General features: G+C 39.5%; 1 protein-coding gene across 1 annotated transcript in view; it reads right to left on the bottom strand.

Annotated features, from left to right (window-relative positions):
* LOC145349025 (cullin-5) overlaps nucleotides 1–23,542 on the bottom strand; it is an 87,931-nt gene that overhangs the window by 23,060 nt on the left and 41,329 nt on the right. Inside the window, exons 7-12 of the mRNA XM_080197255.1 lie at nucleotides 22,151–22,231; nucleotides 10,933–11,026; nucleotides 8,129–8,259; nucleotides 5,890–5,997; nucleotides 4,912–4,976; nucleotides 1,063–1,195 (exon numbers count right to left, since the gene is read on the bottom strand). Of these exons, the coding sequence (XP_080053381.1) occupies nucleotides 1,063–1,195; nucleotides 4,912–4,976; nucleotides 5,890–5,997; nucleotides 8,129–8,259; nucleotides 10,933–11,026; nucleotides 22,151–22,231 (612 nt within the window). The remainder of the gene's footprint in view (nucleotides 1–1,062; nucleotides 1,196–4,911; nucleotides 4,977–5,889; nucleotides 5,998–8,128; nucleotides 8,260–10,932; nucleotides 11,027–22,150; nucleotides 22,232–23,542) is intronic.

Here is a 23,542-nt window from a genome sequence, read left to right as displayed (position 1 = left end):
TAGCAGCAAGTAGGGATGGGCAACAAATGCTGTGACTGAACAAAACTGCACAGTTGGAAGAACTGTTGCAAGCATAAATAGTTGAAAACTATATAGGTTTCCTCTGAAATGTAAAGAATTGTGCAGAGACAAACTTACATGTCCCTACGCAGAAGCATTCCAGATTGAAAGAAAGTCAAAACTCTAATGCACATCGAATTAATATTTGGAAGGGGAAAACATTTTTTTGTGACAAGTACAGGGAGTGGGACTAACTGGATAGCTTTTTCAGAGCTGGCAAAAGCAGAATGGCCTTCTTCTGTGCTGCATAACTATGATTCTCATTTATTTAACTGGAGCATAACATGTTTTCATTGACATGGATCTGCACAACCATGGGTCAGCTTCACACTGATATGTATAGGAATGCAAGAAATAGCTTAAGAAAAACATGTTTTTCCTATTTCAATTGTTTACACTTTTGACTTAAACAGGAGTTTTAAAATACCAACTTTAAAATAGATATCAAATGTTTGTTAAAAGCCAAATGAAATGTGCTCTTCAAAACAGACCTAGCATTTTGGAAATTTTAAGCTGAAAAATCAAGGTATACTACAGCAAAGGACATGTATTGCAATCCTATTAGATTAAACTGAAGATTGGGTTGTTCTAGTTCATAAAAATCAATTAAACGTATCAAGAATATAACCAATGTACACTAGGAAACTATTAAATTGTCCAAACCTTGCCAAAATATTTTGTGATGCTCACTCGTCATCTTCAAAGAAACGGAGCATGAAAAAATACTTTCACATTTCATTTCAGCAGAGCAATTTGTTTTGCTATGAAACACATGACAAATTAAATTCTGTAAAATTGAATATAGGTGATTCTTACTAAAAGCAGGATTTAAATTGTCACCTGGATTTCTGATGATTTCCTCTGTGTGTGTGTGTGTGTGTGTGTGTGTGTGTGTGGGGGGGGGGGGGGGGGGGGGGGGTAGTGAATGTGGCAGTGGGTCAAGGGGACCCATTTAGACCACTGAATAGAGGTGTAAACCTGTAGTGTCAGAAATATACATACCACTTCTTTTAGCTTTGCTTCAATTTCTTCTGAAGTAAGTTTCTTACTAAGTGGTGTTTTTCTTAGTAACATGTCACAGTAATTTGCAAGTAGTTCTGGGCACTTCGATTCAGGCTGAGTTTTCAATCCAACTCTAAATTAAAAGATCAGTGTGAAATATTTAAGAAGTAATTTTCAAATGACATTCTTAATTCACCATTAGAAATATTGTAATGGAGTCAGATTTCATTTTTCACTGAACAGTTTCAGGATTATATCTTGTGGTTAACAGCTCGATACACAATTTTAGAAGACTTGCTAAGTTTGTCTATTTTGCCTGTCATACGCACACCATTTCCTAGCTGACGGTGGAGTTCCCCATATTGAACAAGTCATTGGAGCCACACAAGCATAACCCATGATGACCTGTGTTTTATTATTACTATTCCTGATAGGTAAATATTTATACAAAAGCAACATATGGCAGATGCTGGAAATCTGAAATGAAAACAAAAAAATGCTGGAAATAATCAGCAGGTCCAGCAGCATCTGTGGAGAGAAACAGAGTTAACGTGTAGAATCTTCTGCTCTCACCAGTGGGGAGCTTGGAGACAGGAGATGCATTTACTTAGGCAGGACGGATGCATATTGGAGTCCTGCCACCTTCCAGATTCTATCAGGCCCACGGTCAACCTTTCTGCTCTGCTGCTCACTGAAGCAGTTAGATGGCCAATTAAGAGGCCCACTGCCTGCTACTACTGGAATTAACCCAGTAGCTAACAGCTTTATTGCAATGGAGCATGCATAGCAGCTAAAAATCGAGGGAAAAGGTCTCTAGATCAGGCACTCGGTGCCTTTGGTCAATGGACTGGAAGAAGCTGGGGGCTGCTAAGATCCTTGCTGTTGATTCACCCTCCTCGTGACCCTCACATTACTTACCTTTGGCCTGGGTTGCTCCCTGATCCTGTGACGCCAGCAACAGCCGTGTCCTTCCCAGTGCTGCTGCTGCTGAACACAAGAGCTGCCAGCCCCAACTGGCCAGCATTTCTCAGTAGGTGAGACTGCTGCCCCTAGAGTATTAATTGCAGGGTAAAGTTCACCACTGGCCTCACCACTGAATATTTGGTTGTTGTTCAGCAGATCTTCCCAAAAGAGAGGCAGCATGGGTCTCTCACCAGTGCTCAGCCAGCAGACCAGACTCCCGATGCCTCAACAACATTCCACCCAATGTTCCTGGTCGATGATCCTTCATCAGAGCCTCCATCACCCATAAAATGTCACAGAGCTGAAACGTTAATTCTTTTGTGTTTCCACAGATGCTGCTCAACTTAAGTATTTCCAGCATATTTTGTTTTTATTACAGAGCCAATCTGGGTTAGTTAGGCTGGACAAGTGGGATTTTGTGCTGAAAAATGGTTTAGGACAATTCAGACTTTATGCAGGTCAAAGATGGAATGCCATCAAGGAGGATGTTGGGAGAAATTAAATCTCAGGGCAACAGAATGGTCAACTGCAAAGGTTATCGAATACAGGAAGAGCTAATACACTATGGTGACAGTCACAGAGGATGGCCAGGGCAGTCTTGGTGCGGTGAGGAGGGCAAAGGCCAACATGATGGTTTCAAGCAAGGAATTGTTGAAGGGAAAGGCACAAAACACAAATTATGATGACATGGGCAAAGACCTTAGAGAGGAAAAGTAAATTAAAGACGGATTATCAATTAGGAATGGCTTAGAAGTTTGTGGGGACAGATGGGTCAAGTATGCATCTTCTTCCAAAAATAACTTTGGAAAGATAGGGATAGTACCCAAGTGAAAGAACCATAAACAATATCAGCCAGCATGGTAACCAGGAAGGGTAATTAAGCAGTTACAGATTGATAAGGGCATTGAGGGAGCAAGAGATGGGTCTCTTGGAAAAGAGGTTCAGAGAGAATAGAAAATGATCATACTTCTGAAACCAAAGTACTTGATCTACTCCTCTTTCGTTATAAGTTATCCTGCATCTTTAACTCAGTAAGAAGTCTGACAACACCAGGTGTTGTCAGACTTCTTACTGTGTTTACCCCAGTCCAATGCCAGCATCTCCACATTTTTAACTCAACCCAAGGATGTGTAGCACAGATACAGACTTTGCACTGAATGTTAATGCTGCTGAAAGCTGGCCATGAGATAGAGACATTATTAAACATGACTTTGATTGTTTCTCTTCTCAACCATAGCCCACTACAGATTTTGCTCACTGCAACTTTATTGATGAACTAGGCAGACTGCAGTTTAAAACAATGTTGAAACCTTGCTCCATAGCTCTGAGCGTTATTATTCAATATCACTTGCTTGCTTAGTGCAGGATATTTTAAAGAGTTGACATTTTGTAAGAGATCTCACAGTCAAAGCACTGTTCCGTATACCACAAATCCTCAGCCAAAGTTCTCAGACTTCTTAACGATCTGAGTAATAAAAATTGGCCTTAGCCACTGGGTTAGGATGGAATGCCCCCTTTTGATTGTTCTGTAGTGACTCCTGCAGAAAATTCCTGCCAGGATCAGCCTTGGCTAGATGCCCTCCAGAATCAAGTGTTTTGGTTTCATTCTTATCTATCTAGTCACAGACAGAAACCACCTACAACAATTTCTCTTCTCAATCCCACACCATTACTTCTGAACTCTCTTAGACCTGCTATCTGATTTCTCATTTACACACAGCTCCTTGGGGACATTATCCAAAAACACATCATACCCACTCTGATGACACCCAGATTCATTTCAACACCACCTCATTTGGCCCCCCTCCAGTGCCTGATTTGTCACACCACTTGCCAGGCATCAGTACTAGATTAGCAAAAATTTCTTAAGAACACAGGAACCAGGAGCTGAAGCAGGCAATTGAGTCCCTCAAGCTTGCTCCGGCATTCAATACAGTCATGGCTGATTTCACCTCGGCCTCATCTCCACCTTTCTACCTGCTCCATACAACCCTGAAACCAAGTATGAAAAATCTGTTCTCAAATTTGTTTAGTGTTCAGCTGTTTAGCATGTTATATGCCTCAATTAAGTCCTCTCATTCTTCTAAACTCCAGCAAGTAATAGCTTAAACTGCTCAATCTCTCTTCAGCAAACAAGTCCTTCATCCCTGGAATCAATCTAGCGAGCCTTCTCTGAACTGCTTCTAATGCATTTATGTTCTCCTCATGCAAGGAGAGCAAAATTGTGCACAGTAGTCCAGATGTGGTCTCACCACTGCCCTAGTCAGTTCCAATAGCACTTGCCGACTATTCCATTAGTAATGCCAAAATTCCATTTGCCTTCCTTATTTGCCACTCTAGTTCTACATCCCTCAAAGATCTCTGCATCCCCTTCAATTCTACATCCCTCAAAGATCTCTGCACCCCCTTCAATTCTGATCTCTTGCACATTACCAATTTTGAAATCCCTCTACCTTTGGCGGTCATGCCTGTTCCCATAAGCTCCAGAATTCCTTCCATAAACCTTTCCAACCCTCTGTTCTCCTCCTCTAAAACAGCATGTGAAACCTACCACTTTGGTCAAGCGTCACAATATATTGTGCTTTGATGTTAGATTTTGTTTGATAATAGTCCTTGGGATATTTATAAAGTTAAAGACATTACAAGTACTTATTGCTCAAGTTCACTTGTGAAGTATGATCACAATTAATATCTTCAGGACATGACAGATTAAGGAAATTATTGGGAGAGAGAAACATTAATCTTTGGGCATGTTGGTCCAAGAGGAGCGACTTGAAACTGAACAAAGATAACTTCCAATTTTTTCCACTGTTCTACCAATAAAATATTTAACAATCTTTGTAACTCAAAATTGTTAATTAGTAATAGCATTCTAAAAGATCTCACCCTTTTTGCTTCAATGGCAGTTCAAGTTTAAATATGGTAGCATCATTCACAACTGCTTTATATGCCTGTTTGGAAGACATTTTTTTCAATGAGAAATTGAGAAACTAAATACAATAAGTTTCAATAGTTTCGATACAATAAGCTAATAAATGCAATCTAGATTTAAAGAAAAAGCTCTTGGAAGTCCAGGAGTGGCCTAGTACTTCATGTCGGTGTGTGTGCTTGATCCTGGACCGATAGACGGGCTCCACAACAGCTCAGTGACTAGCACTGCTAGCTGTGCAGATACATGGATTTGGGCCTGTGTCTGTGGGAGTTTGCGCATTCTCCCTGTGGTTGCGTGGGTTTCCTCCGGGCGCTCCGGTTTCCTCCCACACCCCAAAGATGTGCTCTTAGGCTAATTGGTTTCCACCAAATTGACACTATTTCTTCCCTGAATCTGACTGAGTAGGGTCCCATTCATAGACATGCAGGGTAGAATAGGTGTAGGGCGATGCGGCGGCGCGGGCTCGTTGGGCCGAAGGGCCTGTTTCCCGTGCTGGGTTGTTCTTTGTTCTTTTAAAACAAACTGTTTTAAAGGTTATGAAGGTTTGAACTATATCAGCCATGTTTCAACAATTCAACTTCGTTTGATTAAACACCAAAAGCAGGATTTACTGAGCAACCATGGGAGGTGGCCCTGCATTGGTTGGTAGCAGAATCTTCTGCTCCCACTGTTGTCAAAGGGTTTTCCCATTGAATGCACCTCTTACTGGCAGGAAATCCAAGGTGAGGGCACCATAAGCAGGACCAGAAAATCCCACTGGCTTGAATGGCCAGTAAGCTTGGACCCAAAGTTTAATATTAATGAGGGGTTTTTACAGTTTGCAAGCTGAATGCAATTATTTTTATTAATAAAAGTTGATGCCAGTGTTTGCAAGTATTCTGACTTGAAAATTTTCCTAGTCCTCATTAACATTAAAGCAAAAATCCACTTACTTTATCTCTAGCAGTGAGAAAGCGAGGGTCATCCTGAAATGCTTCTTTCACCAATTTACTAAATCGATTAAACAACGTAAGCAATTGCTCTACATATTTTTCAGAATCCTGCAGCGAAGAAATAAAATTATTGGCTTTATGTTAAAAGGTATGTAAACTAACACAAGTGTCCTACTTTAACACCAGCATACGGTGCTATGGACCATCCTACTGAAATTGCCAATCTGGATAAGATTATCTGAAACACCAAGTGAAATGAAAGTTTTTTTTTTGACAAGCTAAGAACGACAGTTCTTAAGTGACAAAACAGAGACCACAAGATAAACAGACACACAAATAATTAATCAAAAGAGAAAGTGCTGAAAAATCTCAGCAGGTCCAGCAGCATCTGTAAAGAGAAGAGTTGTTGTGCGAGTACAGATGATCCTTTGTCAAAAGCTTTTGACAAAGGGTCATCTGGATGCAAAATGTCAGCTCTTCTCTCTCCTTACAGACGCTGCCGGACTTGGAGATTTTTCAGCATTTTCCCTTTTAGTTTCAAATTCCAGCATCCACAGTAATTTGCTTTTATCCAAATAATTAAGGCAGATAGCCTGGAAAAGACATGAAAGGAGGATCAAAAGCTAAACATCTCAATTGCTAACTTCACTTGTGATGTATATAGCTGAAATTTATGTCATACAATCTTTCAACAGTTAAATTTACATAGTCATGAAAAATTGAATTATGGATAGTTTTAATCCTTGAAGCTTTGCAATTTATCAATAGTGAGATGTTCTAGTCTTTAAATCACAAAATCGAAACACTCAGACACAACTCTCTGAACTGCCACTAATATACCTAGTACCTGTATCCTCATTTATATGAAAAGTTCATGGCTGATTTCTTTAAATGATTGTGGTGAAAAGGTTTCTCAATATGTTTCACAAGTAAAAACTGGTGATTCAGTTTCCTATCTAGATCTTAACTATGCTGAATGCCTGGTGGACTAGATACAATGGCATGTTTAGCAAATCCAGAGAAAATCAAAAGCATCTTAGACTATTCTTATGCACCTTCCAGTGGTCATCATTTAATTAAGTGTGGGCTGAGAATAAGCTCACTTGTCAGGAATTAACGCAATGCTGGGAAAATCAAAGAAAATTTAGAAGAAAAATAAAATTTCATATAAATCACTTTCTTCCAAAATACTATCGGCAGCATCTTGGCACAGTAACTAGCATCTTGCTCTCAGTGCCAGGGACCCAGGTTCAATTCCAGCCTTGATGACTGTCTGTGTGGAGTTTGCACATTCTCCCTGCGTGTGAAATGGATTCCTCCATGTGCACTGGTCTCCTCCCAATCCAAAATACGCAGGTAGATTAGGTGGATTGGCCATACCAAATTGATCCTTAGTATCAGGGAGATTAGTAGACTAAATACATGGGGCTACAGTGATAGGGCCTAGGTGGGATTGTTGTCGGCGCAGGCTCGATGGGCCGAATGACCTCTTTCTGCACTGTAGGGGTTCTATAATTCTATGATGAGTGTAAGTAGTATGAGACAGTAGTGTCGTGGTATTTCCATGGGACTAGCAATCCAGAGACAAATCCCACCACGGCAGATGGTGAAATATGAATTCAATAAAAATCTGGAATTAAAAATCAATCGATGACCACAAAACCATTGTCGGTTGTCATAAAAAAAACCCAGCTGGTTCACTAACGTCCTTTGGAGAAGAAAATCTGAAGCTTACCTAGTTTGGACTACATGTGATTCCAGACCCACAGTTCTTAAATGCCCTAGCAAGCCACTCAGGGCAATTAGGGATAGGCAAAAATTGCTGGGTCCAGCCTTCCTACATCCCATGAAAGAATTGAAACAAAACTATCTTTAATTCTAAACTTCTATGCAAAATTCCATAAAATCTATCTTTTTAACTAGGATTAATTTGAACGTTTATTACTCCATCTCCTGTTCTGACTAAAATAGCTGCAATAAATAGAAAACGAAACATGCAAACTAAATCTGAAAATATCTTCAAATATTTTTGAGACAAAAGAAAAGCTCAAGGTTTAAAAATTGCTGAATGGTGATATAAACAAGTCATTAAACCGTGACTCCATACACCTTATCTTCCCAAAGAATTAATATCAAGAACAACTCTTAAAATTTCAACTCAATTTTCATCATTTACTTTTAAGTAACTGAGGTTCATTGAAACATCATTTACCCACCAGCTCTATATTTAAATACTTACAGTAGTGATAGTTTCTGCAGCTGCCACCATATCTGCTAATCCAGCACTAATAATGTGCTCTTCCAAATCTTTTAACATTGGCTCAATCCCATTTGGAACTTTATCCATCAGTGTAAACATCAAGTGCAGTTCTGCAGAAGGTAATAAATACTTAAATGCTACATACATCATTCTGGTTAGCTCTGCAAAGCTCTCTCTTGCCTGCCATTTTATCATCGACTTACCTTAATGTCCGTATTCCACTCATCTTGTTTAAAACCTGTACTTCTAACTTTTCCCAGACCTGGTGAAAGGTCATCAGATCTGAAAAGTCAACAGTTTTCTCTCCACAGTTGCTGCCTGACCCAAATATTTCCAGTATTTTTAAATTTTATTTCAGATTTCCAGTATATTCTGTTTTTCAAAACCACACATCAAGTTGCTTAGATATAGCAAGTTGAAAAAACCTTCAATATTTCATGTGCCAGATAAAGCTAATTTATTCGTTGAAACCATGAATTCTAAATCAATAAAGATGAGCAAACATGTATGCATAAAGCTTAGAAGACAGACAAATTGTTTATTTTTAGACTTTGATTTATGCACAGAGCGAGAAATCTTAATGACTACTACATTTTTAGCAATTAGCTTCATGTTTGTTGACACATTTTAGTTTTAGAGGTTGCCAAATTTAAGAATTAAAAACTCAATGACCTTGCATAATTGATGAATCATCATGTAACCACTTGTCATGCAATTCAAATAAATATTTAAAGTAAAAAGGACAAACTTAAGATTAGATATTTTGCTATACAATAACTTCATGTAAAGATGTCTACTGAATCAGAACTACCTCAACTTTAGCTTATTTAGAATCAGAACGATACTAATCATCCAAATTTGGTATTGAATGAATTCAATTGAACACTGCTTTTGAAAGTAACACTCATTGTGCTGCATATGCACAAAGGCCAGGTGCATGGTCACAACTGAAAGGATGGACATTTTCTTCAGTAAAGGAATGGTGAGTTTTCTATACTTGTGGCATTTGGACACTGTTGGATATGGAAGATAAAAGAACAAAAAATTACAGCACAGGAACAGGCCCTTCGGCTGTCCAAGCCTGCACCGACCATGCTACCTGACTGAATTAAACCCTCTACCCTCCAGGGAACATATCCCTCTATTCCCACCATTTAGAATGGAGTTGAGGAAGAACTTCTTCACTCAAAGGGTGGTGAATCTCTGGAATTCTCTGCCCGTTGAAGTGGTGGAGGCTACCTCGCTAAATATTTTTAAGACGCGGGTTGATGGGTTTTTGATAAGAGAGGGGATTAAGGGTTATGGGGAGAGGGCGGGAATGTGGAACTGAGCCACGACAGATCGGCCATGATCTTATTGAATGGCGGGGCAGGCTCGAAGGGCCAGATGGCCTACTCCTGCTCCTATTTCTTATGTTCTTATGTATTTGTCAAGATGTCCCTTAAAAGTCACTATCGTATTTGCTCCCACTATCTCCCCCAGCAGCAAGTTCCAGGCACCCATCACCCTCGTGTATAAAACAAAACTTGCCTCGTACATCTCCTTTAAACTTTGCCTCTCACATCTTAAATGTATGTCCCCGAGTAATTGACTCTTCCACCCTGGGGAAAAGCTTCTGACTATCCACTTTGTCCATGCCCCTCATAATCTTGTAGACTTTTAACAGGTTGCCCCTCAATCTCCATCGTTCCAGTGAGAACAAACCAAGTTTCTTTAACTTTTCCTCATTGCTAATGCCCTCCATACCAGGCAACATCCTGGTAAATCTTTTCTGTACCCTCTCCAAAGCCTCCACATCCTTCTGGTAGTATGGTGACCAGAATTGAACACTATATTGCAAATGTGGCCTAACTAAAGTTCTATAAAGATGCAACATGACTTGCCAATTTTTAAACTTAGTGCCCCGCCCGATGAAGGTAAGCATGCCATATGCCTTCTTGACTACATTCTCCACCTGCATTGCCACTTTCAGTAAGTTGTGTACCTGTATACCCAATCCCTCTGCTTATCAATAGTCTGAAGGATTCTGCCATTTATTGTATTTTTCTCCATTTGTATTAGACCTTCCAAAATGCATTGTGTCACATTTGCCCGGATATAACTGATTCATTTTTGACTTGGTCAGAATTGGAAGAAAAAAACTATTGTTTGGCAGTCTTAATGAAGACTCTTCCTTCATAACTTATTGAGCCTCAGATTTGGACAGCTGAAGTTCCAAAATGGATCATAATATTTCATTCTAATTTAGAAAAACTATTATATTTTAGCAGATTGTGGACTTAATTTGCCTAGAGGATCCGGACTCAGAAATCCAAGAATAAACATTAGCAAGCTCTGACCCAAAAAGATAACTAGTTAGCCAGTTTGAGAAGCAAGTTAAAACCCAGTCAAAGCAACAAAATGCAAAATAGGCTCAACCAAATTGTGAATCTTTCGTCAAACTATCTGACCACGAAGCAGGCTGCAGTATGGATATACAAGCTTTGCATTGGGAACTCCATTTTAAGAACAAAGCAAAGTTGGGCTGTGTACAACTGTAAATGTAAAATCAAGCCGTAGCTCAAGCAAAATATGATGCGTATTGTTGCAATTTTAATTGAATAGAAATTTTACATTTTTGGCTGATCTGTAAAGCAGCAATTACCTTTTATAGCTCCTATCCTGCTACAGGAAAACAAATACTTTGATTGTCAGAACAGTCATCAATAATAATTTGTAGCGCTCAATCTTATTAACATAAACAATCTTCATTCAGTAATATAAACAATTATAATTTTACTCACTATCTGTCTCATTACGTTTGATCATGCCTGGGCATTCAGCTAGAATTGTCTCCTTAAATGAAGTCACCAGGGCATTCACACAGCACTCCATGAGCTGAAATGAAACTCTTGTAATTAACAGTTCTTTTCAACATTTTTCACTAGAGTCAGGACTAAATTTTTCAGAGATTTTTGCACACGTACGATAACCCTGTTGGATTATTTTGAGTTGTCATTACATTCTTTATCTAATCACTGCAAAATTCATACATCCACTTAAAGTTAGAGATTTAAAGAGCCAAAACATTCCAAGTATAAATTCCTTCTGTTTGATTGAATAAGTAAGGAAATCATACTTCCAAATGAGGATAGAAATCCCTCTTGCATCAATTTGCACAAATATTCAATCCAGATTCTCTTGTGAAATGATAGTTTAACTTATTATTTGAATGATTTCAACCCATCAATGTAACAATCAAAAGTATTCAATATTAAACCAAATGCCAGTGCATTTTTACAAGACTAAATGCCTAATTTTTCGTATCTCCCAAGCAGACAATAATAAGGTTTTCTTCTGAATGATTTTGGACTTAGAAGTTAAATTGGAAGAACAATTCTACAGATTTATTGGTTTTGTTCAAACGTTATACTTGCTTGCACATGATGCATAGGAATGGAGGAACTGAAAGGGAGAAGAATGCAGTTCCAGTCTTGTCTTCATGAATAGCTAAACCAGCTGTAGGCCAAATATACTTGAATCTGAACCCCTTACACTTAGGAGTAAATACCAGGGGAAACAACAAGGGTGGAAAACAACTTATATTTAAATATCACCTTTAACATACAGTTACCACAGGTAATGATATAGCTGGATTACAAGTGGGAGTAATGCCTACTGTAGTTTGAAAGTCAGTGGAAAATCAAGTGACCGAGTTGTTATAGGAAGCATACCCTGGGATATTTCCTGACTGCGTGGTAACAATCACAAAACCACAAGTTGAGACAGGAGGAGAAAAATCACAAAATAAAGTTAAAAACCAAAAGGGAAAATGCTGGAAAATCTCAGCAGGTCTGGCAGCATCTGTAAGGAGAGAAAAGAACTGACGTTTCGAGTCCAGATGACCCTATGTCAAAGCTGAGCACCAGCTTGAAACATTAGCTCTTTTCTCTCCTTACAGATGTTGCCAGACCTGCTGAGATTTTCCAGCATTCTCTTTTGGTTTCAGATTCCAGTATCGTCAGTAATTTGCTTTTATCCAGATGTCAAGATAAAGCAGTTGTATTTGAAGGCATACATAGAAGAATTTATGCGTGTACTGGAGTGTCATTACATTAAAAATGATGTCTTAATGAGAAAGTAGAAACTTTTACATTTTCAGGCCGATAAAAAATTCATCAAGTTGTATGACTGGTGGAGTTATAGAAAGGTGGTGTTGCGGTAGCACGAGGCACCAGTAGGAGGTCATTTATAAGTAAGGAAAGCTCAAGCAAAAATACAAAAACATTTTTATTGACCTGGACGGCATAAAGATGCAGCTGAATGTTGCCATACATGTCACACGTCAGGTAATAGGAACACCTCAAGTGGTAATAAAACCAGCAGGCTTAATATTAATTCAAGCATTTGAGGAACTTTTCCGACGGTCCTAATTGATTGTGTAGGACCCTCGCCTAAAACGAAAAGTGGAAATTGGTATTTGGCAACTGTAATGGATGTGTTTACTAGATTTTTGGAGACCATTCCATTATATAATATTACAGTTAAAAGGACTAGAGGATTTACTCAAGTTTTTTTTATATTAGATGCAGACTGCCCACAGAAACACAAGCAGATCAAAGATAAAATTTTATGTCAAATTTATTCAGGGAAGTTATGGACAGCTTAGGAGTAAGGCAATTTAAATCAACTGCATATCATCCAAAATTCACAGGGAACACTAGAACGATAGCAATATACTTTAAAGGCTATGTTGAGGGCCTATAGTCATGATAATCCAGAGAATCAGGATAAAAGAATTCCATTTGTACTTTTTACACTCAGAGATGCACCTAATGAATCAACTGAATTCAGCCCATTTGTATTGATTTTTGGTCATGATGTAAAAGGACCACCTAAATTGATTAAGGAGAAATTGGTGAGTCAGCGGTCTGAGAAAACATTATTGGACTGTGCATCAAACTTTAGGGAAAGATAAACTAAGGTTGGCTAGTTAGCTAGAGAGCATTTAAAAATGGCACAGCATGTGATGAAAAAAGAAACGGATAAAAACAACTAATGATTCATAGTTTTGCTAGATCACAGAAACCCTACAGTACAGAAAGAGGCCCTTCGGCCCATCGAGTCTGCACCGACCACAATCCCACCCAGGCCCCACCCCTATATCCCTACATATTTACCCACTAATCCCTCTAACCTACGCATCTCAGGACACTAAGGACAATTTTTCTTTAGCACAGCCAATCAACCTAACCCTCATCTTTGGACTGTGGGAGGAAACCAGAGTACCTGGAGGAAACCCACGCAGACACGAGGAGAATGTGCAAACTCCACACAGACAGTGACCCAAGCCAGGAATTGAACCCAGGTCCCTGGAACTGTGAAGCAGCAATGCTAACCACTGTGCTAGCAGGGATGAAGTATTAGTATTACTATCACTGGTAGGTGAATCTCTAAACGCAAGGTTTAGTGGGCCTTATCAAAAGGAAATTTAAGTGAGGTGAATTATTTGATAAGAATGCCCGAGAATAGGAAAGTTCAGTGCCATGTGAATATGCTCAAACGGTATTTTAAAGGAAAGCAGAAACAAGATATGTTAGTTGTTACAATTCAAAGTGAAGAAACAAATCCAGATAATTCTGAATTTGACATTCCTCAAATTAGATTAGATAATGTGGAAGTAATCAGAAATAGGGATAGATTACTGAGTTACCCTCTAGAGGGAAATGAAAATGACCTAAGAGAGTTATTACAGTCACATAGAGAGATATGTGGGAATAAACTGGGAAGTACTAAAGTAATTGTGCATGAGGCAGATGTAGAAAATGCTGTTCCAATTGAGCAATATTCATATAGGCTTAATCCACTCAAGTTGGCACCGGTTCAGAAAGAGAAGCCGATGTTTGATAGTCTGAGGTGCAGCAGCCAAAAATCTTGATCAAACACTATGAAAGGCTGGTGAATATTTACAAACTCAGATAATGAAGACATGGATGGAGGCAAGTGAGTGCAATGTTATACTGATGAAGGTGGAAAAGGAGAACTCATTACCGGACAATGATGTGAATAAGGACAGTGAAGAGGTACAGAGACCGTTGCAAGAAAAGTTGACTGACTTAGAACATGCTTCCACGTTGTCGCTATTAACTAAATATAAAATGCAGTCCTGTCAACCACAGCTTGTAATCTTTGAGAAGTAAAAGATATATGAATCAGTAGTCATATGTGATCTCACAACGGAGATTAAGGAACAGAAGTATTTTATTAGTCTGCAGGGAGCAGTCGGAGGGCTGGAGAGAATAGCACAGTGAGTATAAAAACTAACTTACCATGTAGGTCCGCGGTCTAGTGTGCAGGGAGCAGTCAGAGGGTGGAGCAACAGCAGCACAGAGTATGTAAACAAACTTACTGATAAAACCTATAAAGTGACATCACAGGAAAGCTGTGACCTGATTGGCTGGCAGGAAATCTCTGCTAACTTCAAAAAAGAACACTGCAAAACTTATTAATTAATTAACTAAGTAGAGAAGGCTGAGCAGGTGATGTGCTGTAACCGCATGATATGGGAGCTGGCAGATCCCATTGTGAGCTCCAGTGACCGTATCTGCAGCAAGTTTTGGTTGTTTGAAGAATTCCAGCTCAGAATTGATGAGCTGGAGTCTGAGCTTTAGACACTGCAGCACATCCTGGAGGAGGAGAGTTTTTTCAGGAGGCAGTCACACCCAGTAGATTAAGTAGCTCTAATTCGATCAGTGGACAGGGACAGCAGGGTGTGACTGCAAGTGAGGCAGGTAGAGAGATCCTGAATTCAGGAACAAAGGAACCTCAGCTCTTGACTTTGCCCAACAGGTATGAGGCACGTTCGCCGTAAGGATGAGAAAAAGGGCTATAGGAAGGATGAGCTAGCCGACCGTTGCATCATGGTAGAGGAGGCCATTCAAGAAGGGGGGAGCAAAAAAGCAAGTGGTAGTTGTAGGGGATTCTATAATGAAGAGGATTGATAGCATCCTTTGTAAGCATGGAACGTTACCTGCCCGGTGCCATGGTGAGGGACATTTCTGACTGACTTGATAGGATATTGGAGTGGGAGGGGGAGGATCAGTTGTTGTGGTCCACACTGGGACAAATAATGTGGGTAAGACTAGGAAAAAGGATCTGTTTGGGGATTATCAGGCACTAGGAAGTAAATTAAAGAATAGGTCCTCAAGGATTATAATTTCTAGATTACTACCCAGTGCCACATGCAAATTGGCATAGGGATGAGAAAAATAGGGAAGCAAACATGTGGTTAAAGGAATGGTGCGGGAAAGGGGAGTTCCATTTCATGAGGCATTGGCATCAATATTGGAACAGGAAGGATCTGTACATTTGGGACAGTCTTCACCTGAACTGATCTGGGGCCAATGCTGTAGCAGGAAGGATAAATAGGGTAGTCACAAAGACTTTAAACTAGCAAATGCGGAGAGGGGATGGGACTACGGGAAGTATAGTGGTTAATGGGAAGCAAAGCAGCAGGTTAGCATGTGAAGAGGAGATTTCAACTACATGGAAAACTATGAAAAAATGTTAAAAGGAAAATCTCAAGAGATGTTATTAATGAAGGTGTTAGGATTCAAAAAAAAGGTAAAAAACTAGCATAAGTGCACTTTACCTTAATTCTCATAGCATTTGAAACAAGATAAATGAGTGGATGGCAAAAATCATCATGAATGAGTATGACTTCGTGGCCATTAGAGACATGGTTGCAAAATGGTCACAACTGGGAGTTAAATATCCAGGTGAATCAGACTATTCAGAAGGTCAAAAAGGAAGGCAAGGAAGGTGGTGTAATTCTGATATTTATGGATTATATCACAGCAGTAGAGAGAGATGATATAGGTTCCACGGAGAAAAGGGTTGAATCCATTTGGATGGAAATTAGATATACTAAGGAGAAAAGTCTTTAAACTGACAAATATCATCACAATGGAGCAAGCAATAAATAAAGAAATAACTGGTGCACATAAAAATGGTATGGCAATTATCATGGGGTATTTTAATCTACATATCAATTGGTCAAACCAGGTCAGTCAAGGCAGCCTTGAGGAGTTCATAGAACGTATCCGCGATAGTTCGCTTAAATAGGATGTAATGCAGCCTACGAGAGAGCAAGCTATCCTAGATCTGATCCTGTGTAATGAGACAGGAATAATTAATGATCTCACAGTTAAGGACGCTCTGACAAGGAGCGATCACAGTATGGTTGAATTTAAAATATAGATGGAGTGTGAAAAGGTAAAATCCAATAACAATGTCTTGTGCTTAAACAAAGGAGACTACAATGGACGAGGGAGAAGCTGGCCAAGGTAAAATAGGAGCAAAAACTTTCTGGTAGGACAATTGAGGAACAGTGGAAGACTTTCAAAGTAATTTTTCACTGTGCTCAGCAAAAGAATATGAGTGATAAGGAAGGATTGTAGAAAAAGGGATAATCAGCCATAGATACCTAGGAAAACAAGAGGGTATCAAATCGAAAGAAAATGCATACGAAGTGGCAAAGATTAGTGGGAAATTAGAGGATTCGGAAATCTTTAAAGGTCAACAGAAAGCCACGAGAAAAAGCTATGAAGAAGATATAGATTATGAGAGTAAACTAACTCAGAATATAAAAGCTGATAGCAAATGTTTCTACAAATATCTAAAATGATAGAGTGGCTATGGTAAACATTGGACCTTTAGAGGATGAGAATGGGGATTTAATATTGGGAAATGAGGAAATGGCTGAGGCATTGAGCAGGTATTGTGTTGGTCTTCACAATGGAAGATAAAAATGTCAAAAATTGACGACAAGGCGGCTATGGTAGGCAAAGTCTTAGAAACAATCACTAAAGTAGTAGTGTTGGGCAAGCTAATGGGGCTAAACATAGACAAGTCTCCTGGCCCTGATGGAATGTATCCCAGAGTACTAAAAGAGATGGCAGGGGAAATAGCAAATGCACTAGCAGTAATTTACCAAAATCCACTAAACTCTAGGGTGGTTTCGGCAGATTGGAAAACAGCAAAATAGGCTGGTTAGCTTAACTTCTGTAGTGGGAAAAATGCTTGAATCTATCAAGGAAGAAACAGTGAGACATCAGGATAGAAATTGTCCCACTGGGAAGACACGGCATGGGTTCATGAAAGACGGGTCATGTTTAACTAATTTACCAGAATTCTTTGAGGACATGACAGACCTGGTGGACATTAGGAAACCAGTAAAGTGGTGTATCTGGATTTCCAGAAGTCATTTGACAAAGTGCCACACAAAAGACTGTTGCATAAGATAAAAGGTGCATGTTGTTATGGGTAATGTATTAGCATGGATAGAAGATTGGTTAACTGACAGAAAGCGAAGAGTAGGGGTAAATGGATGTTTTTCTTGTTGGTGATAGTGTTGGGACCACAGCTATTTACAATTTACACAGATGATTTGGATTTGGGGACCACGTACAGTGTGTCAAAGTTTGCAGATGACACGGAAATGAATGGTAGAGCAAAGTGTGCTAAGAAAGTCTGCAAAGGGATACAGATAGTTTCAGTGGGCAAGTGTATGGCAGATGGAGTACAATGTTGGTAAATGTGACGTCATCCATTTTGGTAAGAATAACAGCAAAATGGGCTACTATTTAAATGGAAAAAATTTGCACCACGCTGTTATGCAAAGTCATCTGGGTGTCCTTGGGCATGAATCGTAAAAAGTTGGTTGGCAGATGTTGGCAAACAGAATTTTGTCCTTCATTGCTAGAGGGATGGAATTTAACAACAGGGAGGTTATATTGCAAATGCATAATTGCTGGTGAGGCCATACCTCGAATACTGTGTACAGTTTTGTCTCCTTACTTGAGAAAGGATATACTGGCACTGGAGAGGGTGTAGAGGAGATTCACTACATTGATTCCAGATTTAGGAGGATTGGCTTATGGGAAAGACCGAGTAGACTGGGAATATACTCACTGGAATTTAGAAGGGGGGGGGAATGAAATCTTACAGAAACTTTAAAATTATGAAGGAAATAAATACGATAGAAGCAGGGAGGTTGTTTCCATTGGTAGGTGAGACTAGGACTAGGGGACATAGCCTCAAAAGAAAGGGGAACTACCTTTAGGACTGAATTGAGGAGGAACCTTTTCACCCAAAGGGTTATGAATCTGTGGAAGTACCTGCCCAGTGAAACAGTTGAGGCTACCTCCTTGATTCTTCTTAAAGCATAGACAGATTTTTGAACAGTAAAAAGAATTAAGGGTTATGGTGAGCGGGCTGGTAAATGGAGCCAAGTCCACAAAAAGATCAGCCAGGATCTTATTGAATGACAGGGCAGGCTCAAGGGGCCAAATGGCCTGCTCCTAATTCTTATTTTTTTATGTACTACTGCAGGTGAAAATAAAGGATAACAGTGTAAAATGAATCTGAGAGATGAAACTGTACCATCATTCAAAATGAACTGCTGGGATAATTAATTTAGTAAGAAGTCTCACAACACCAGGTTGAAGTCCAACAGGTTTATTTGGTAACAAAAGCCACTAGCTTTCGGAGCACTGCTCCTTCATCAGGTAAGTGGGAGTTCTGTTCACAAACATACTTTGGGTAAGTCTTCTCCATGGTGGCCTTCACGACACACAACGCAGATGCGCTGAGCAGAAACTCAGTCAAGTTCCGCACACGAGGGTGGCCTCAACTGGGCTCTTGGGTTCATGTCATGCTATCTGTAACCTCCATGACTTGCCTGGGCTTGCAAAATCTCACTAACTGTCTTGGCTGGAAGCAATACACATCTCTTTAACCTGTGTTTAACCCTCTCTTGATTCACACCGTCTGTACTGTTAAGACTTGATTACCTGTAAAGACTCACATTCCAACCACTATTTTGTAAATTGAGTTTGTGTCTTTATATGCTGTTTGTGAACAGAATTCCCACTTACCTGATGAAGGAGCAGCACTCCAAAAGCCAGTGGTTTTTGCTACCAAATAAACCTGTTGGACTTTAACCTGGTGTTGTGAGACTTCTTATTGTGTTTACCCCAGTCCAACTCTGGCATTTCCACATCATAATTAATTTATACAGCTTGCAGTCATGGATACCCAGAGAAATGGTACTGTTCACAGCTGGGTGACATGGTAGCAGTGCTTAGCACTGCTGCTTCACAGTGCCAGGGACCCAGGTTCAATTCCCGGCTTGGGTCACTGTGTGGAATTTGCACTCTCTCCATACCTGCATGGGCTTCCTCTGGGTGCTCTGATTTCCTCCCACATTCTGAAAAATGTGCTGGTTAGGTGCATTGACCAGAACAGGTGCAGACTGTGGAAACTAGGAGAATTTCACAGTAACTTCATTGCAATGTTAATTATAAGCCTTACTTGTGACTAATAAATAAACTTAAAAAAGCTAGTATTTGAATAAATTATAATGGTTTTTACAACAGCCTAACTGCCACAATGATTGCTGAAACCATGATTACAACAAATTCTGACACGAAAGAAGCCAATCTGCTTAATATGTTTGCCATGGAATACATGGGAAATGATGTAGTTCCAGAATAAACGAAGGAATTGATAAACTACCTTGGAATAAAAAGATATATGATTGGCGAAGCTGGAAAGAATGTTGAGTGTACCATTTTGCAACAGAAGGTGGAGTTGGACTACTTGACAAAGGAACTAAGGCCAGTTAACAAGAAAGGGGACAGGGACAGTGACCCTTCTGGATGGCCTCAAACACACGTGGAGTTGAAAAAGCACGCAAAGGGACAGGTCCTCTTTAACAAAACCTATGAACAGCTCAACCTTCTGAGAGAAAAAATACTTCGTTTTGACATTTTGGAACTCTGAACATCAAAGGAAATTAGAAAGCATAACCTGAGTGGTTTGTGCTAGTTTGCATCCATGTAAAGTTAGATCCTCTTGATCCTGCCTAGCTCTCTGGGGACATTACCAGAACTAATTTACAGTCATGGCAATGAAACTGAGTTCAGACTTGGAATCAAAGCAGGATCAAGAACTGAAGGAGACTTTTGAAAAGGAAGCAGCAGTATATTGAAAAAAGGAGAGAATATCATTGCCAATGATTTATCATGATTTTGACGAAAGGAGGAATGTTCAGTGGTGGAAGAAAATGACTGAAATGGACTGTACTGCTATTATAATTGCATACTTCGATTTAATAAAACGTACATAGTGGAGTATGAATAGCATGAAACTAGAGATTTGAAAGAATGAAGCCATCTTTGTGTATTGATGGTTCTTTTTCTAAAGGGGCAGGTGTGATGACACTATGTCTTTAAGAAATGTATTTGTGTTATGTTTCTTGTGAAGAGAACGTTTTGAACTTCAGCTCTGATTATGGTAAAGCTTTGTCTGCTCCAGGCAGCCCACCTGCCGAGAGTGCAGAGGAATAATCGCTCCTAGTTATTGCAGCATTTGTTTTCATCTGAATTAACGCAGTTTTAATACTTGTTGGGTTGTCCCCTGGGATTTCAGAATAGGGTTTAATTAGGTTGATTGACAAGAGCATGACCTGAGCAAATGGGAGGAGCTAGGCTTACAGGGGAGAAAAAAAGCAGGCAGTTATCTCTTTGGATTTGAAAAGAGCAGCAACTCACTCTTTCTGGAGGTTCAAGTCTGGGTCCTGCTAGAAAATAAGTATCCCTTCTGAGGGGTGTTAAAAGACTTAAGGACTGGCAATCTACATGAGCCTGTGTTTTTGCTTGCTGATTCTGAAGAGGGAGTTAAATCTTTGAGGAATAATGCTTAAATTGGAACTAATAGAGATGGACTGGCAGTTAAGAATTGTATGTTATGTTTAAGTATTTCAATTCATAAAAATTACACTATTTGTTATTGTTAAACTATTATTACATAAAATGTGTTTTATTAAAAGCTTTCTAGTGGGTCAATATAATTATACCTGCGGTGTGCTCACTAATGCCAAAATCAAAAACAGTTGGGAGCCTAGGTTAACTTCATGGTGTACCTTGGAATTTCTCAACTGATCTCTAGCAGTCGTGGTCATATGTTTGAAAGGTGCTGTCTCAGGAGCCTTGGTAAGTTTCTACAGTGTATCCTACAGATTTTATACCTTGCTGCCAATATGTGTCAATGGTGGAGGGAATGAACAGTTGTGGTTAAGATGCCAATCAAGCAGGTTTTGTTCTGGATGGCGTTCAGCTTCTTTGGTGTTGTTGAAGCTGTACTCAAAGCCAAGTGGAAAATATTCCATCAAACTCCTGATGGACTGGTTTTGAGGAATCAGGTGGTGAGTTACTGACTGCGGGATTTCTAGCCTCTGACCTGCTCTAATAGGCAGAGAATTATAAATGGCTTGCAGAGTTCAGTTTCTGGTCAATGTTAACCCCCAGAATGCTGACATTGCTGAATTCCCCAATGGCAAGGACAATGAACATTCAGGGGCAATAGTGAGATTCTCTTTTGTTGGATATGGCTATTGCCTGGCACTTGCATGGTGCATATGCCAATTGCCACACATTAGCTCAAGATAGGATAGTGTCCAGCTCTTGCTGCATTTGGACATGGACAGCTTCAGTATCCGAGGAATTGCAAATGGTGCTGAACATTGTGGAGTCATTGGCAAACATCTCCACTTCTGACTTTGTGATGGAAGGTCACTGATGAAGTAGATGAAGATGGTTGGCCTAGGGAACTACCATGAGGAATTTCTGCAGTGTTGTCTTGGAACTGAGATGATTGACGTCCAATCACAACCAAATTCCTTTGTGCTAGTTATGACTTTAACCTTTCTACTGACTCTAGTTTTGCTAGGGCTCCTGATGCCATAATCAATTAAATGCTACTTTGATGCCAAAAGCAGTAATTCTCACCTCACCTCTAGAATAATGGTAATCAGTCCATTCCAGAAACCTAGAGAGCAACTTGATGGGGCACAAACTGTGTACATCAGAACAAGCTCTCAAAATGCAGAGGAAGAAAAAGCAGAACAATCCGGAAAAACCATTAAAATACATAATTTGTAACTTCAAGAGAAATACTCACAGCCTGAACTGAGTTGCATTCTCGTCTGGTTTCTAAATATCGAAGTGCCCTCTTCTCTTCCTCTTTTAATTTAGCATCTGCCTTTAAAAGAGATTTGACTTGTGTTTAATATAGCTCAATTTTATTTTGTTTAATATAGCTCAATTTTATTTTCTTCTCCCTTCCTATTTGGCCTTTTTGATTCCAGTTGAGGGTACAATTTCATTAATTTTCAAATATCTCACTTCAGTGACATTTATGTGCAAATCTCTATATAAAGTGCCTAATATGACCCCTGGAAAACCAATATCCAACTTTTCACAATTTATACAAATGACTTAGATGAAGGGAGCGAAGGCACAGTAGCTAAATTTGCAGATAACACAAAAATAGATAGGAAAGTATGTTGTGAAGACACAAGGAGTTTGCAGACGATATAGAAAGGATAAGTGAGTGTGCAAAATTCTGGTAGGTGAACTATAATGTGGAAAAATGTGAAGTCTTTCACTTTGGTAAGAATAAAAAAGTATTACTTAAATAGAGAACAACTGCAGAATTCCAAGGTGCAGAAATGTTCTCGTGCATGAGTTCAAAAAGCTAGTATGTAGGTACAGCATGTAATCAAGAAGGCTAATGAAATGTTATTCTTTATTAAGTGGGGAACTGAACATGAAAGGAAAGCTGTTATGAGGATATTGGTGAAACCTTATCTCAAATAATGCATGCAGTTTTGGTCTCATTTAAAGAAGAACATAAATGAACTGGAGGCAGTACAGAGGAACTATTAGATTGATAGAAGAATGAGTGGGTTGCCTAATGAGGCTAAATTAGACAGGCTGGGATTATTTCCACTGGAGTTAGCAGAGTGAGGGATGACTGGATTGAAGTAGACAAGATTTTGAATGGTCTTGACACAAGGTGGATGTGGAAAGTGTGTTTTCTCTTTTGGGTGAATCCAGAACTAGGGGGCATTGTTTTAAAATTAGGGGCTGCCCTTTTAGGACAGAGATGAGGAGAACTTGTCTGAGGGTTGTACAACTTTGGAACACTGCCTAAGGCGGCAGTCGAAGTGGGGTCATCAAATATTTTTAAGGCAATGATTCCCTTGCCAAATGAGAACATAAGGTTATTTGGGGCAGGTGAGTGTGTGTGAAACTCAATAGATTCACCATGATCTTACTGAATGGGAGAGCCGGCTCATGGGGAATGGCCTCCTTCTGCTCCCTTTTCTAATGTTCTAAAATATACATCTTTACAACAGGTTTTACTGAATAATAGTAAGGAGGGGGGAAATCCTGCATGACTGCCCCTTCCTCTACTTTATGCGCATGGAAGTTAAACGGTGGGCTAATTCTAACACCCAAAATGAAATCAATCCCTTTATATTAAAACTGGCACGCTGTTTTTTGAAGA

This window comes from Carcharhinus amblyrhynchos, chromosome 10 (assembly GCF_965287045.1).
Source record: "Carcharhinus amblyrhynchos chromosome 10, sCarAmb.v2.hapA, whole genome shotgun sequence".
NCBI classification, from domain to species: domain Eukaryota; kingdom Metazoa; phylum Chordata; class Chondrichthyes; order Carcharhiniformes; family Carcharhinidae; genus Carcharhinus; species Carcharhinus amblyrhynchos.
This window is presented reverse-complemented; position numbering and strand designations above follow the sequence as displayed.